The sequence below is a fragment of the Strongylocentrotus purpuratus genome, unplaced genomic scaffold, assembly GCF_000002235.5.
Source record: "Strongylocentrotus purpuratus isolate Spur 01 unplaced genomic scaffold, Spur_5.0 spur5_scaffold_8, whole genome shotgun sequence".
Classification (NCBI taxonomy): Eukaryota; Metazoa; Echinodermata; class Echinoidea; order Camarodonta; family Strongylocentrotidae; genus Strongylocentrotus; species Strongylocentrotus purpuratus.
Window position 1 is genome coordinate 28,251,147 of NW_022145614.1, and position 17,753 is coordinate 28,268,899.

At 37.6% G+C, this 17,753-nt stretch overlaps 1 protein-coding gene across 1 annotated transcript; it reads left to right on the top strand.

The window, feature by feature from the left end:
• Nucleotides 1–1,218: 1,218 nt before the first annotated feature.
• Nucleotides 1,219–17,389, top strand: LOC100892599 (phospholipase A2 AP-PLA2-II). Its single transcript, XM_003729152.3, has 5 exons — nt 1,219–1,647; nt 6,475–6,582; nt 12,983–13,199; nt 15,492–15,628; nt 16,166–17,389. Exons 1-5 carry the CDS (start codon nt 1,593–1,595, stop codon nt 16,330–16,332), a joined length of 684 nt encoding a protein of 227 aa, XP_003729200.1. The 5' UTR covers nt 1,219–1,592; the 3' UTR covers nt 16,333–17,389.
• The last annotated feature ends 364 nt before the right edge of the window (nt 17,390–17,753 follow it).

A 17,753-nucleotide genomic window follows, 5' to 3' on the forward strand; every position in this document is an offset into this window, starting at 1 on the left:
TAGAACGTATTTAGGTATTGTGCATTGGCCTCAACGGTGCACAGGGTCCTTGCCTCCAATAAACGCATTTCCTGATAATTGACGTAGCCCCTTCCTCCTGTGAAGAAAGTCCTTAAAGGACACTATTGTTTCGTATTACAGAATAACTGACCCTTGCGACATCATGCCTTTCGTTAATTCAGACGAAATTGTAACCTTTATCCCTTTATTCTAGTTTAGTTATGTAGTTCATAGCTAAATTACTACTCTAACAACTTCATAGTTATATTTTCATACATTTCTTGCATTATGAAGTGACTATTACAGAGTAATCATGATATGGCTGCTATCGACTCAAGCATTCTTGCTTATGATAGTTGGCCTCTGTATTTATCTTGATTATTTTTTACTTGTCCATACTTTCAAGCTTTCAATTATGCATTTTTTATTTGTGTGTATTTAAGTTGTCACTCTTTATGTAAATCAATTATATTATATACTATTATTGTTGTAATTATAACACAATTATGTTCTACTTTATATTGATCATCGCTTTTCACTTACTTCCTTAAGAATTTCAGTATTTGCATTTTGGGGCACTCGATCAGGTTGAATCGATTCGTTAATACTACAAGTTAGTGTGCCTACCGTATAGCAACATTTTCTTTTCCCATAATCTTATGCCATGGTTTACATTTATTGAATATTATATGTGGATTTGCCGAACAAATGATATTCCAGAGAGTAAAAAATAGTCATGAAATCAGCTTTTTTCGATTACGGAGTTTTAGAAGCTCAAATGCAAAAACGAATGATATAGAATCAGAAGAAAAAAAATCATGCAAGGGAAAATGGCATGAGGGTAACTTTATTAATCGTCTGATTAGCTCAACTGATCTTGCGGTGACAGCCCGCTCGGACCAGCATGTAAACCGACTGAGTCATGAGCACTTATCATAGCCTAAACAGAAACGGACGTTAGGCCTACAATAATTTATCTCAAACCCAACCCGAAAATACTGCCCATTCAGTTCCATTTTGTCATCAGTAATACTCTATCTGAACCTTAGGAATAGTAATTGTACAGTTTTGAAAATGTCAAAACGATTGTTTCTTACCTCTAGATATGCTCCTTCCCCCGATTGCTATAACTCAACTCGGGACAGGAACTTCAGGCAATTATGACGTTTTGCTGACGTCATTTGCACACGATGTGTTTAACAAGAGCAGACTTTTATCGCATGCGATGAGTTAAATGACCAGGGGGGCTCGGGACACGCACGAACAAAATAGCATTTATCTTCTATTCACTGCAAGTCGTCGCCCACGGATTCTTTTAAGCCATTGACTTTCATAACTATCATGCCACACCAGGAGAGGTTCCGCAACATTCCGTGAGGTTTTTAAGACTCTTCATATCTCTGGTTTGGATCTAAACGTCGAACGCATCTGATCGCAGAGTTTCATGAGAGTCGCTCACTGTCTCACGAAACTTTCAGCACTATATAACTGGGCCTGTAGCAAGCTCCCCCATCACTAGTTCATCAGTATTATTATCAGTGTCACACATTTTTTTTTGAGGAATAAATAGAGAACAGAACCAGATAGTCAAGATGACGATTGATAAAAAATGGGTGATATGCATTGTCTTCACATCTCTAATTGTTGGTAAGTTGAACATGATTTCTTGCTAATTATATTTTTGTTTGTTTACTTATTGATTTATTTGTTTATTTATTTATTAATATTTGTATATTTATTGATTTTGTTTTGTTTGTATTCACTTGATTAAGAATCAATATATTTAGTCATTAATCTGAATGAATCGGAATATAATATATTTATTTATTTATTTACTTATTTATTTATCCATTTATTCATTCATTCATTTATGTTATTTATTCATTATAAGAGAGCAAGAAAATAGTATGTATCATATTATAGATAAAGGTAGAAAAAGACAGCAAAAGAGAGAGATGTAAATAGAGGGGAGATCTATTGAAACAAAATTGGGGATCATTCTAGACTGAGGTGAAGAATGAAGCTTCTCTGCCAATAACAATTACTAGGAAAGATAACTTTTTTTTGGATTGAACTACAGTATATCTCAAACACATCCGTGAATGTGAAGACATGACAAAACTTTGTATGAACTTCTGCATTAATTGGGGCACTCTAAAACTCCAAGTATTGTCCTGGGACAGTTTTTCATCCATGTAACTCCGGAAATTGATATTAGATTACGAAACATAATTCAGTAAGAAATGATTGCAATAATAATTTGTGACGGTATCCAACAAGATGTGAGTCACTCACTCTATGCAGGCAGGTGGACCAGCCGAGAGGGGAGCACTCCCTGCTTCATGCCATCCAAAACAATCATGTACTCAGAATTAAGAGTCAAAGAGAGATAGGGGACGGGGGGGGGCAGAGAGAGGGGGCAGTGGGGTGGGGGGCACACAGAGAGAGAGAGAGAGAGAGAGAGAGGGGGAGAGGCAGAGAGAGAGAGGGGGCAGAGAGAGAGAGTATGTCATTTTCAATAGGGTGTTGAAGTTGCTCTTGAGAAGATTTCTTGAGAAGTCTTTGCGATCATGCAATTAATTAAGTTAGGGGAATACCTGTGCTTTCTTGTTACATACCAATTACACTCCTACCCCTTCCCTTTCCGCCGCCGTCTGTCATGCCCAGTTCAAACCTGACTGGGTTTAATTTAATCTATATTTACCTCACACTAATAGGCAATGATCCGGGTTTCCGTACATGGGACCATGCAACACTCATGTTGAGGTACATAAAGTGCACATGGATATATTATACCCCTTCAATATTATATATAGCAGACATTACTGTGATTACCGTGGTTGTGAGAAGGGAAGATCCAAGAGGGTAGGTTTATAGAGGTGAAGGGTGCAGTAACGCACCCCTTTTTAAATTCGACGAAACTGTCAATGGTTATAATGCAAACGGGCGTATCTTTGGACACTTGGGATACACTTTTTAATCATTTAGAATTTACGTAAGAAGTTGATATGATGAAAAATAATGATGTCCATATTGAAACTTTAAAATTAAAAAAAATGTTTATTCAAACCGCAATAAAAATAATCTATGATTGATATTTAGTATTTTAAATTAGCAATGCTAAACACTTCGTATTAAAATTTAGGTGTAGTACATGTATATAATTGATCAGATTCCATCGTTCAAAATTGCCCAATACTAGCCTGAAAGTTAAATTAAGCCTAATCATCCTGTTCCAAGCAACAAACCTCTAGCCTCTACAAATTAATCATTCCAATCTTTATTGAAAAGCGATGATATTTAAGCAGAAAGTAATGATGATAAGCATACACCTTAAATTCACCTTATCCAAACGGTAGAGGTTAGAAGTATATTTTTACAATTTATTGTCGAAGTAGAAGTGACAGGGTAACCTCGATGCCCCCCTCCTTTCCCGTTTTATTCCCTCCCCATTTCAATTCTACCGGTCCGGAAATTGTTATGTTGCAGCTCCTGCATGCAGGCATGCTATAAGTATAACTCAAAAGAAGTATATGGGCTGCATGTACAACTCCCTGCTATAGAGGGTCGAATACAACTCCCTGCAGAACGAATGCAACTCGGTGTGAACAAGACAGTCATTCTCTAAAATTAGACAAGTCTGAGCCGGAGAGCGAAACAATAAAGAGAAACATATGCATGCCATCACAAGGCTGTTGAGTCAGGCTGAATATTCACAAAATAATTGTATCCTCAGAAATATTTTAAAGTTGAGATATAAACGCGTACATTTACAACTTTTGATATTCCGAGTTATCTAGAGCTTAGTTGATCAAATGAAAAGAATATGAGAGAAACTTTCCCAACTATTTCAAAATAAAAGTTTGATCAAAGTAAAAGTCATCCAGAGACTCAGATTATATTATTTTGCTTTCCAGTTAAGACATAACATGATGAGGTACAGATTCGTACATTGTAATCTAAAACTGTCGTTTCCAATGTCATTGCACTTTAAAGTCTTTAAAATAAACTTTGTGTTATTACCGTTTATCAAGATTGTGGGGTATACATTTTAAAGTTAGATACAAATATTGTTGTTTCAAGGAATACAGCAAGGAAAATTCGAAAGTATTTATGAAAGTATACTTTATCATTTTCGTTTTTTTTTAGATCAACGATAATGTATTTTCAAAGCAACCGTATCGTAAATACCGCGGAGAAAACAAACCTATCACACTCGGAAATGAAGTAATAGTCATATAGAGCATTCAATGGCCTACATAGAACCAAACAGCGGAAGCCCAAGATGCATTGTTTTAGATTTTATAATATACATTCTTTTTGAGCAAGCAGCTTTTATTACTCATATTTATTAATTTGCCGAGGTGTTTGCCTTCGCCGCCCTTACCCAACGTGCAATTTTACTGTTTCGTAGAATCCATTCATAAAGTTTCTTGACGATTTTCCAACATTTACTGCTTGTTGCCAAACTGCTCATTGTTTTAACCATGCTTATACGAAGGATAGACGGAAACTGTTGTAATAAAATGCTCATTGAAAGATTGACTTTAACCTTACTTTTAGACCTCTAATTTAGATGCAACGTACATGAAAATATTATTATTTGAAACGATTTTATAAATTCATTAAATTTGAATGGGCAACCTCGAAGGCAATAGAGTCAATGAACAAACCAACAATCGGTGAGACTAGATGTCTCCTTGACTATTATGCGACACAAAATTAATAATGTGCCATGCACATTTTTGCCATGGGTTAGATATACCAAAGGCTTCAAGATGATTTAACTGTTTCTAATGAAAGATTAATCTTTACTGGTGTTAAAATTGTTGTCTTGGAGCTTATCAAGACTGCAAATGGGTAATTTTGCAAAGCCAAAGCAATCCTTCCCTCAGTAATTGCCGCCTATCATTTTGTGCGAAATTGTTCGTGTGGCAATTAATTGAGCGACTGCGCAGAGACGCGAGGAAAGCAACCGAAATGTTTAAGAAACGTACTGGTTTCAGACATTCTATCAATACATATATCATACGCAGGCGCGTACACAGGGGGGGGGGGGGGGGGTGTTTGGGGGTTAATTGGTATTTTTCTGTGTGTAAACCCCCCCCCCCCCCATAACCCCCCTAAAACCCCCCCCCCCCCCCTTTTTGGATTTTTTTTTTTTTATATATATATTTTTTATATTTATTACAAAAAAAAAAAAAAAAAAAAAAAAATTCCCATGGCTGACCTAAAAAAGCTGACCTTACCCCCCCCCCCAACGGAGCAAAATGTCAAATTTTCAAATTTTGAGACAAAAAAAAAGTGTCCTCTTACCCCCCCCCCCCCCCCCCCCCTTGAAAAAATCCTGCGTACGCGGCTGATCATACGTCATTCCCTTTCATTCTTGAGAGGAAAAATTAGCAGGTTTTTAGAAGAACAAAAAAAGATGTCGAAGGGTGCAAAATCCAATGCGAATTCCTTCAGCTTTTTTAAATATGGATTAAAAAAACATATCCTTAAAATCTGCAACTGTCAAGTAATTGCATCTTTTGTGTTGATTTTTCAAAACGATTTTCCATCATTTACGACACAAAGAGACGCCGGTTCCATTCATATTGGTTTTTAAAAAATATCAGTAATCAGACATTCCCCACTACGGCCTCTGACTATGATTGGCTTATGGTGACAGTCAACACTAACATTGATAACATTTAATTACATTTTGAGCGAGATTTATTTATATCAAGACACTCTTAATCGATCGAGCGCTTTCATCACACTGCATGCATGCACCATTTATTAGTAGATTTTCATCGCCAATATCATCAGGAAGTTTTCACGATAATCATCAGTAATTTCATTAGTTTGATTCCCGATTAGGCAATTATTGCGTAGGTGACTAAATATTACGAGGTACCCCAATAAGAGAGGAAGACGTTGAATTATAAAAGTCCTTGCCATTTCAACTCTACTAGTGAAAGATGTGCATAATCTTTGCCTTGGTGAGAGCAATTCAATTCAATTTTTGTATTAATGTGGACTTATTTTATACCCAGGGTTTTAAAAAAAAGCCACATCAGAATATTGTTCTGCTCTTTCTGAGTACATTGTAATTAAATTACTATTACCCTCATCAATGCTAGGTTCCGTGGAGAATAGTGGTTCATTCACTTGACTCTCAATTCAAGGGTTGAGGGTTCGAATCCTAGCTCTGCCTCTCTCATTGTCTGTCTTTTCCTTTCAACACGATCGGAAAGACTTTCGGAAAGTCGATTTAAGGCAATTTCAGTAACCTTGTCCGTTCCCTTTTGCAATGTGGGAACATGATGATGACATTTTACGTAATCTGAACACCCTTGTGTTGATATCTTGGACGTCTCGTTCTTTGTGTCTCTTTTACTTTTCTTAACCCCGTTCGACGGAAGGAGGCACATGCCTTCCGAAATTTCTTTACTGAATTCTTTGTCTCCATACTTTCTTTCAACGTTTCAGTTGCAGCAGTCGTCACACCAGTGGTGGTGATGATGCAGAAGTCGGAGGCCGGGACTAGCGGGGTGAACGACCCTTACCTGTCCGCTGGACAGGGAGCTGCTCTTACAGGTGAGATTTATAAAGAGATGAATATATGCCCTTTTAGACCTACGAGCCCCCCTCTCCCCACCCCAACGAAATCAAATCTGATTTACTTTAATACCCCCACCCCCCCCCCCCAAAAAAAAGAGCCCTTTAAATGTGCCCCCGGCATCAATCATAAACACCAAAAGGCACAATACCTTTTTTTTAATTATAATCTTCTTCTCAGATAAATTTAGATGACAAAAACATTGTATAATTTGACAATAATTGGATATATTCGATTTTGTCTTTTCTTTCTTATCAGGCAGTTTTGGAAATAAATAGCACCCCTCTCCCAAACAAGTAACAACTTTGTTTTAAAGAACTAATGTCCAGATCCTGGATCTGTCTATATACTGTAACCATTAACATTTAAATTAAACCTTATTTTGTCTGACATAATGCTTGAATAGGAAAATGTACAAATCGACGATATCACGTGATCATATACTGGAAAACTAAACCCCCGATATATCAGTGAAGCTTATCATCGGTTCATGGTCATATACCCCATGTTTTCCCCTTGATTACCTTCGATCTAACCAACCCTTGAAACAAATCAACAGCTTCTAAATCACCTAATTGGCGTTCTATCATCGAAAATGTGTGTTTGTCAACTCAATATGATGTTCATAGTTGCAAAGATTGGAGAAAAATTTCGTGAGCGTATTAGACAAGAGTGTAAAGAGGCGTAGCCGGTGTTCGTTCATTTTTGTTGGGGGGAGGGCTTTGCCTTACTAGGTGGATAACATGGAGGATGTTTGTTGCTGTGGGTGCCATGTGATCTCCTTCTCACGTTCCTTGTAGTCGTTTGTTTCTCCTGCACTTCTCTCTCTCTCTCTCTCTCTCTCTCTCTCTCTCTCTCTCTCTCTCTCTCACGTGCTCACTTTTCGTTCATGAATGTCATTTTAATTGAGGGCACTTGCCCCTATGCCCCTGTAGCTACGTCACTGCATGTAACCCCTATCTTTCATCGCGATGCTATGGATAAGGTCTGTTTTCTCGAAAATTTCCTTGAAGTCACCTGATGAAATGCAATATATTAGACGGTGATATGGACTCGTGGACGTCATTGGGCAGAAACGTTTTTCGCGTGTGGAGGGAAACGAGAGGGCATGTATCGAATCGAGAGGAAAAAACAAGATTTTAGATAGCGATAAATTGTATTTTGAGCGACCCTAGATTCCGCTGGAAACTGTTACTATGTGTGATAAGCTGTGTACTCTGTACGTGTACCTGAGACAGGGACAACAGGAGACTCGTAAGTGGCCCATTGACCCCCCCCCCCCCCCCTCCCCTCCAAAAAAAAATCGTTAAAAAGTGTGTGTATATGAGAGAGGGAGAGAGAGGAAGAATGAAGGAAAGACACAGAAAAGAGAATGTTAGACGAATATGACGCAAACTACAGTGTACAAAATACTTGTTACGGCCGTTGCCCCCCTCCCCCTCATCCCAGATGCGGGTGCACCAATGCTTTACCACTGTACACTATAATATTAGTATTTCTTGTGTCTGGGACGGCAACAGTGACCAAGTCAAATAAATAAAAACAAACATCCGATAAAATACTGTTTTGTTTATTAAAGAAAAGATTATTATATTGGCAAGATTTGAGAATCATCAAGTGCGTTTACGGAAAGCAATAACTAAAAAAAGGGATATGAAATATGAGTAAATAAATAATTGAATACATATAAATAGTAAATGTTAAATGAATGAATAAACGATTATGTAAACAGATATATAATAGTTGGATGAATTGAATAAATATATACAATTAACTCCACCAGGTTTTTCAATCAACTTATTTCAAAATGTATTTATCTAGAATCAACTACTTTCAGGGTAACCCTGTAAACGATCATCGGATCGGCCGCCGATACCGATCCGATCAGGGGTGATCGGCGAAAAATTTCCGATCGCCGATCAATTGAAATGATCGGAAAAAAATCGGCAATTTTTTTTTTTTTTTTTTTTTTTTTTTTTTTTATGACGAAAATTTTCAAGTTTTTGGCTGTCAAATGCTCAAAAAAAGTTCATGGCTGGGATTATTTTGTCATTTGGAGTTGTTGTAGACAATGATTGTTGATACTTAGTGCCTTTTCATGACTTTGAAATTAATAATATTGGTCTAAGAGCAGAGGCAAAACATGCGGGCCGCCATCTTGGATTATAATGTAGGTTTTTTTTTTTTTTTTAATGACGAAAATTTTCAAGTTTTTGGCTATCAAATGCTCAAAAAAAGTTCATGGCTGGGATTATTTTGTCATTTGGAGTTGTTGTAGACCATGTTTGTTGATATTTAGTGCCTTTTCATGACTTAGAAATTAATAATATTGGTCTAAGAGCAGAGGCAAAACATGCGGGCCGCCATCTTGGATTATAGAGGTCTACCTACATTATAATTCAAGATATGGCGGCCTGCATGTTTTGCCTCTGCTCTTAGATCTAGACTCTAGACCAATATTATTAATTTCAAAGTCATGAAAAGGCACTAAATATCAACAAACATGGTCTACAAAAACTCCAAATGACAAAATAATCCCAGCCATGAACTTTTTTTGAGCATTTGATAGCCAAAAACTTAAAAGTTTTCGTCATTAAAAAAAAAAAAAATACCTACATTATAATCCAAGATGGCGGCCCGCATGTTTTGCCTCTGCTCTTAGACCAATATTTTTAATTTCAAAGTCATGAAAAGGCACAAAATATCAACAAACATGGTCTACAACAACTCCAAATGACAAAATAATCCCAGCCATGAACTTTTTTTGAGCATTTGATAGCCAAAAACTTGAAAATTTTCGTCATAAAAAAAAAAAAAAAAAAAAAAAAAAAAAAAATCGGCCGATTTTTTTTGTCGCTCTTCCGATCCGATACCGATCAAAGGTGCGAGGGTGTCGCTCCGATCTTCCGATCCGATCAGAGCCCCAACTTACAGGGTTATTTCAGGGCATACTTACCATTTTAGAACGTGTCTTTAATCACCAACGAGTATACCTAAACAAAGAAACAAATTCCTTCATTCTCAATTAAGGGGCACTGAGTTGTGTCTTTTATGTCTAATCTAATAACCAGAGTGGTCCACGCTGTTAACATTTTGTATTTCCTTAGAAGTTTTGAGTCGTCAGCTTCTTATATGAGGCTTTTTATAGATGCCAAACAAAACTCGGATGACGAGAACAGGAAAAATGTGATTATATGACACAGCAGGTTTGACATTTAGACCATTAATGAGTGGCGAAAAACCCCTCCAAAAGACAATGTGGTTGATTTCAGCTATGAAAAGCAAGTGAAATAAACTACGTCAAAACATCGTCGGCCGGGTGGCAGAAAGACGTTAGCGCGCGAGTGACTCGAAAACTACTTTTCGAATTATTCGCATTTAAGGGATAAGTTTTATATTTTAAATGTTTTTCGTCCAAAAAATTGGTTTAAAACTTAAAAGACTAATATGAATGTTATAATAGAACACGGCCACAATTTTTTTTCGGAAAAAAGTCAGTTTTATTAAAGTTTGAGGCAATTTAGTGCTAACGCCCTTCTGCCACCCAGGCGATGTAAGATAAGTTTATCCACAATGCAATGGCTTACAGCCCGAGAGACCGATAGAACAAGAGACCGACATCTTAATCCCATATATGTTTTTTTATTTTGTCGGTCTCGTGGGCTGTCGGTCCTTTGAGACCGACTTTTGGATTCAATCAATCGGTCTCTGAATCAAACCTGTGGCCGTCTTTTAAAGTTTTTTTATGACCGTCTTTTAACTTACCGTAAAATAGAAAAGCAGGATGAAATAGGAGTTCTAAAGCATGCCGCGTGTCCATGTTTATATATTTCCAGTCAAATGATTTCACCACTCGACTACTTCAACTCTACGACCTGTTGATCTTTAAAGTCATAATATAATTAAACACAATACTTTGACATCTTCAGATTGGCAAAATGTGTAAATTGAGCGGCAAACCACAATCTATTTAAAAAAATGTTTTCACTTAAAATTAAGGCACTGCTAAAATACAAATCTAAACTCGGAAATTGCTTCTTTCGTCGAGAGGGATAACGAACTATCTTTTGGCTTGCCTCCAGCTTTAAAAAAAAAAAGTACAAATTTACACTTCGAAAAATCAGGAGATAAGATTTGCAAAAGGTTCCCCCTTCGGTTGACTAAATTTCATCAATTAAAGTGCGTCTAAACAGGGAAGCTCCAGGGGAGGGAAGTCCTTCGGCAACTTCCGCGTCACTATGGCAACGGGGAACACTGACCAAAAAGGACGCAGAGGGTCGCGAACTTATTTTCTGAAGAGTACAAAACTGGACTTCAATTGAAAGAAAAGTTGATAATGCATTTTTGATAGTAATTGGACGTTTCCTCGGTTTGGGTTTTATCTTTGTTGAAACTTATAATTGGGAATTTGTTTTCTTTTTTTGAATGAAGAACTAACCTTAAAATGTCAAGAGCAGGGTTTCGGTCCATTATCATCCTATCTTAGTAACTTGTTACAGTTTTGCTTTGACGTAAACTGTGTTAACAGAGTGGCCCAAGAACCATCGTGATTATAAAGTTGTATAGTCTTATCAAATTATCTTTCGTTAACGTCCATTAAAGAAAAGAATATAAGCATAATAGTTAAGCTCTCTCTCTCTCTCTCTCTCTCTCTCTCTCTCTCTCTCTCTCTCCCCTTCCCCTCTCTCTCTATCTCCCTCTCCCTCTCTCTCTACCTCTCCCGCTTCCCTTTCCCTCTCTTCTCCATGGATCGTTTTAATTCTTTGTTGTTTGTCTTTAACATATATTTGCCATAGCGTCTCTTCAGAGCCAGAGAGACGTAACTCAGTATTGAATTATATGAGTTAACACCCTTCTGGCTCGAAACAGATTAATATCTATCAGCCACTGATTTACCCTTTAACTGAAAAATGAGAAAGTCATTCAATCTTTTTGCTCCTCCCATTTCTTTTGTGTTCATGTTATTGGTGGTGAGAGGAGAGAGAAAGAGAGGGGGGACAGGAAACAAGTTCATTCATAAAATCTTGATCATCAAAACACAAACAATCGCTAGAAACATAATAATAATAAAACCCCAGATCGTTGAAATAAACAAGCATGCTGTTCTCGAGAAGATGACGTTCACCCCATCCAACGTAATAGCTAGACAGGATGTTCCATCAACTTTCCTACGTCGTTCAACCCTCTCTCGAATATCTTCAATACGTTCCTTAAGCTTCCTGTTTCCATGGCATTTACAAAGACGGTGTTCGTCATGCTTTTATTTTTATCGTATAGTTTCTCCATCAACACGCTCATCGTTTGATACACCCAGCACTTCCGCGAAGTATTCTAAATTATCAAAGGTCAATCCTCTTTTGAAGAAGACACGGAGAACCGCGATGTTGAAATATGACAATAAGCTTGACCAAATAAGAAGAATCGATGTAGTCTGTTCCTTCTCTATATTTCTCAGTTTGTATTTTATATGTTTCTGAAATGTTATAATAGGGTTATCCAATTAAAAGGAATTCACAAGATTTTATTTGAAGAATAATTATGTTTAATTGGTTTGTAGTATGATATCATATTGGACGACAGACATTATACATAAAGAAAGACCTGTCTCTGATTCTGAAATTAGTTGACAAAAAAATAAACCACAATCAGCTTCTCTTTGAAATTGGCTTAACCATGTAACTCTGCTCCAGACTTGCCAGAGGAAGCGCTTCCGTGTGACTTAAAGTCCCACTGTACTACTTGTAGCTACTTGCCCCCTCTATATAGAAAACAATGCCTAATCGGTGACCAATAGTCCCCCATGATCCTCTTTTTCTTATGTTAATTGCGAGCTGAGTTGATGAGATACCCACCTGTCAGTGATCTCCCTGGGTGGTCTCATCCCTTCTGGCCAAACTAATACAAACGGCCTTTAAGATATTCATGTCGGCACGGATACCCTTTCGATATTATAAACGTAATGTGGTGGTGTCCCATGGGCGTCAGTCAATGGAGAAATGGGGGTGTCCGCCTTACGTACGTTTGGATAGGGATACAGTAAACGAAGAGGAATATTTTTAAGTATTGGGATAAAATTGTGAAGGTGATATTGAAGAGTACACATTCAACGAATAACATGATCATAAATATTTTCGAAAAATCAAGCTAAGACATTTTCAATAGCCGTGTCCGTCACACTTCGAAATTTGCAAACACGACAGTAACGGTGAGTTTAAATCATCCTGGGTACATTTCTCGAATATCTTTGCGATCATATTCAATAATGAATTCCTGCAGGCGTCTGTACGCGAATATCTAAAATTAATTGCATTATTAGTAAATTGATTACAATGTCTATCATGTTTACTTATTTTCTTGAAATTCTACTTCAATTCACAGATCAGGAGCAGATGATGGGGGCGCATGAAACTGGAATGGGAGGAGTAGCCGGTGGGGCAGCCGCCCCTAATGGCGCAGCCATGGGCCCGAGTGAGATGGTCGTCCAGTTTGGAGGCATGGTGGAATGTTTAGTGAGGAGGGGGTCCCTCGCCTACAATGGCTACGGCTGCCACTGCGGGCTGGGAGGCGGGGGCAAGGCCGTTGATGCTACCGACAGGTGGGTCGTACGCTTTGATTCATTGGCGTTTAATATAAGAGGATCCAAAATGGAGTCGTAGGGGGGCATGGCCAAATCTTGTATAAATTACTTGGAAGCGATATGCCCTTCTTAATTGTATTCTTGTTCCCCATTCTATGGCCCAATTGTCATCCCCCTCACCAAAGAAAATACACCTTGAACAATACTCTATTTTTCTTTTAATATTGTTCCCCTCCCGCAAAAGAATCCTGGATACGCCATTGCGCGTTAAACAAAAACAAAAACGCTACAGGGTAATGCGGGCATATGCCCCACGCACAAGCTGTTTTCCTGCACTCTGGGCATCCACTGCTTCTATAACAAAAAGGGGTGTCTGTGGGTGTGAGAAAAGGGGCAGGGTGTGCGCCGGCTCTGCCCTTAGATGGATACGCCATGGTCGATTTAACATTCGCTTTTGATGTTACTGAATATGGCTTAATTGGAGTGGCCAAGTCATACTTCCAGTTCACGCAGAATTCAACGCCCACAAGGGAATATTGAACAAGATCATGTTTCCGTTTTTATAATTCAACTAATTCCTGACCTACTTTTGCTAACCTCTCTCGAATGAAATATACCTCGAAAGTGCCTGAAGGAATAAGTATCATTTAAAGCATTTGGACAAAATGCCAGTTGGCTAAATTAATCAGCCACTCCCTTACATTATTTTTCTGGGTACTTAATGAAAATAGATGGGGATTAATTTTTTTGTTGTTTCATCACTCACTCTTTCTACTTCTTGAACTTCGTTAATAAATCCACGCAGTTCCGAATTTATCAGATTTCTGTTAAAACACATTTACAGCAATAGCGTAGTGTGAGTTGTCCCGTTGAGGGGTCCTGGAATAATTGGTGGGGTGGGGCACCAGTCTTATTCGGAATATTAGATGCGAAAGTCAATGGTATACTGGTCAGAGTACAAGAAGTAGTCCATGCCTCTTGTTTCTCGGGCTTTCCCCGTCTTCCTTTTAACTAACTTTTCTTTATATTTGTTCACTACTCGATTGGGGGCGAATGACCCCGTGCCCCCTGTACTGTATCTAGTCCATCTGGTTCACAGTACAAAAACATTACTGTCGCTGTTATGACCTACATCTTTGGTAAACTATTTCACCAAGTTTAAGCGCATATATTTTACCCCATTTACGAAATCGATTGTACTGAATTAATCGAAATGTTTCTGAGGTAAATTCTGTCTCAATTTAAACGCTTATCATCAATTCGAATACCGTGGTTAAAAGTTGAAACATTCACATCTTCTCCTCGCTGTTCGTGTGCCAAATGTTGTTTTCTGCTTTTAATTTAATTTCAACGAAAATTTAGACTTGTGATGAGTGGTAGCACCCATTGCGTGTCAGGTTAAGAAATATTAAATGGGTTGCTAATTAATATCGACCTAATTTATTATTGGGGGCGGAGCATTGTTGACGTGCCAAACAAATTTCGTGGTTCCTTTATAATCATCGCGTTCGGAAATCATTCATAATTTGGCTGAGGAACGCTGGCGATGTGTCAAAATTAAACCGATGAAAACTTTTGAATGAGTGTGACCTCATGAAGTTTTCAATTACAACGTCATACGGTGGCATTTGAAGGAGAGATCATTGTATGGTGTAGGCCTACACTGGGTAGAAGACTGTTATTCAGATGACTATCAAAACAGTTTTAAAAAAGGCCTGCACGTAGGCAGTGCTATTTAGTGAATGTAAGGTTTTTTTTAAACGTGATAATGAACGAGATAGATCCAATTTGGAAAAGACACTTGAATTACATTTTTAAAATACCGAAACACTCTAAAGTTGCGACGCAAGACTTTGGGGACAAGGTGGTGTATTGCAGTCCCGACCAACCCGATAGCCATATCTGTCTTCGTTACTCAGTATAATGAATATGTAGAGATGCTGTGGTCTATTCGATAAGTCATTGAATAGTGAACCACCAGGTATGGGGTTCGAATCCCTGCCACATCACTGTCGTCCTTTGGCAAGACATAAACAAGGAGGGAAAGGGTACCTGGTAGGCAGAATAATTCCTCGAAATTAACAGCAGCCGAAGCTTAAGCCGGTATGATCATTTACGAGGGGCGTTATGATTTATCCCAATGTGAAAACACCACCAACTGCAGTGGGAGCATAAACTGTTACAATATTATCTTTAATCACATTTGGAACGATTTGCTATCTTCCTTGAAATTAATTTCCCACTAATTACAAAATGAATATTGATATTCCTTTATCATGTCACCACTTGTTTTTCTTCGATTCTATCCAGGTGTTGTCAGGTGCATGACCGGTGTTACAGCCAGCTGAAGAAGCAGGGCATCTGCAAAGGAGACAAGTCGGTGTATTTCACCTATTACAAGTCTAATATGAACAATTGTGACACCCCCAACGCTAAGATATGGTGTGGTAAGTTGGCATGAATGCATGCTTGAGACTACAAAATCGGAGAATAGTTGGTATTGATAAAGAGTTTTTATGGTCTAATGGACTGGACTATAATCCCATCGAATCCCATCCTCCTCACTTTTGAAAGTGTTTGGGGCACCCCTTAAACATGATGGATATTAATATCGACTTTTAGTTGAGGTGTCGTGGTCTAGAGGATACGTCACCGGACTGTGGATCACAGGGTTTGAGGTTCGAGTCCCACCATGGCATTGACTGACTGTTGTCAGCTTTTAAAGGCAGCTGGGCGAAAGCAATTGGTAATAATAGTACATACCCGGGTCCCCCCCCCTTGCTGGATATATAGTCAATAACTAGCTGTCTGTTATCATCATTATCAATATTTGTAACAAAATATATTATATCGGGAAAAGGAGAGGAATACTATGCTGTTGAAGAGTACAGTTGTACATTTAACTCATATAGTCATTATGGATTTTGATGATGGATTACCAAATCGATAACATAATTTATTGCTTATTTCATTCTGTTTTGCAGCCAACCATCACCAATACTCGTTCTTTGATAGCATGCTCGCCGGCAAGCAGCCCCGATGTGCCTCAGCTCTCTGTCACTGCGACCGTACAGCCGCTCTTTGCTTTGCCCGACATAGCAACAGCTACAGCCTCAACTATGCGTCTTTTCAGGCTAAGAAAACCTGTTAGCTGTTGCCAATTTAAGTTTAAACATTCCATCCATTAATTTCTATTTGTAGTGCCGCCATAATGCTTGTCCTTTTCATCAAACTTAATTTAATCATAAATATGTTTCGATTTTCAATTACCTCCCCCCCCCCCCCCCCTCCAATAATAATAATAATAATCATACTCATAGAACCAGATAGATTTTAAAGCTCGCTTTCATTAATATGCACATTTTGGCACTTTAATAGGCTTGTTTTTAACGTCTATGTCTTTATACATTTTTATTCTAAGTGTAACACCCCCACACAAATAGGGTGATAATGATGGTTATTTTGAAAGTTTGAAAAAACCAAACGGCGAAATGGTTTTCGCATTTTTTTAAAAGTGCACTGAAGAAGGTAACATTAACACAATATGGACCGGTCCACCCCCCCCCCCCCCCGCTCGACATCCACAAGTGATCAACGGAGCTTATGTTGCTATAAAAAGGGAGATAGCAGGCCTATATAATGTAAGACAGCATGAACACAATCCGGAATTTATATTTATACCACAGTCTTTCAAATCTTCGATGTATTTGTTAATTGAATTAAAAAATGTATACAGTAAAAAATGAACTTTCTACTTAAAGCATTTACGTTTCATAATAATGCAGTAAATGTAAAATCGTAGATAAATTCAATCATGCTGATAAAAGTGCCTTTACTTTCCTCCAATTTATAACAAAAGTTAATAAGAAAATTGTTTTTAAAAGTTATGTGTTTTTCTGGGCAGCAGAATAATATTGTGCTTTATAAATGATCTTTACTGTAAAAAGTAATTTAACACATTTTTGTCGATAATAAGTCAAATGTTAAAACTCTTTCAATCAAATTCGCCACTGTTTAAAGTTGCAGAATGTAAAATGTATTCAGGGGTTATTTAGACTAAAAGTTTTCAATATTTTTTCAAACAATTTTCTTAAAATGATGTTTGTGACATTTTATTTTGGTTATCGCTTTTGAAAAGTCAAGGCTATGAAGTCCGTTTGCTTCTTTTATTCATTCAAAATACATTATCTGTGATTTCAAAAAAGGTTTTGCTAACATAAGCCATTGTGGAATAGCAGGTGTGATGTGCAATTGTATATTTTCTTTTAAAGCGAATTTGTATTCATAGGTGCTTCCTTTTTTCGCGAAACATCTGTTATGTAAATATGTATGTTGCTTGTATTTTCATTTTTGTGCCAAGAATTTACCAATAAAATTGCCTCGTTACTGATGTCATGCGTCTGCTTTCTGTCTTATAGTTATTAAATCTGTACTTCAACTAGCTGTGGCACTAACTGAAATACTGCCCTCTCTTGACTAGCTTTATGTTTTTGTCCCTTCATTAAATCTTTTCCCCACCACATCTTTAAATAATCTAATGACCTCTGTATTAAGTTATGAATAACTGTAGAT

Coding starts and splice junctions, on each gene's coding strand:
- LOC100892599 (XM_003729152.3), top strand. CDS start 1,593: ATGACGATTGATAAAAAATGGGTGATATGCATTGTCTTCACATCTCTA. Junction 6,583..12,982: donor ACAGGGAGCTGCTCTTACAG/GTGAGATTTATA, acceptor TTCAATTCACAG/ATCAGGAGCAGATGATGGGG. Junction 15,629..16,165: donor CAACGCTAAGATATGGTGTG/GTAAGTTGGCAT, acceptor TCTGTTTTGCAG/CCAACCATCACCAATACTCG.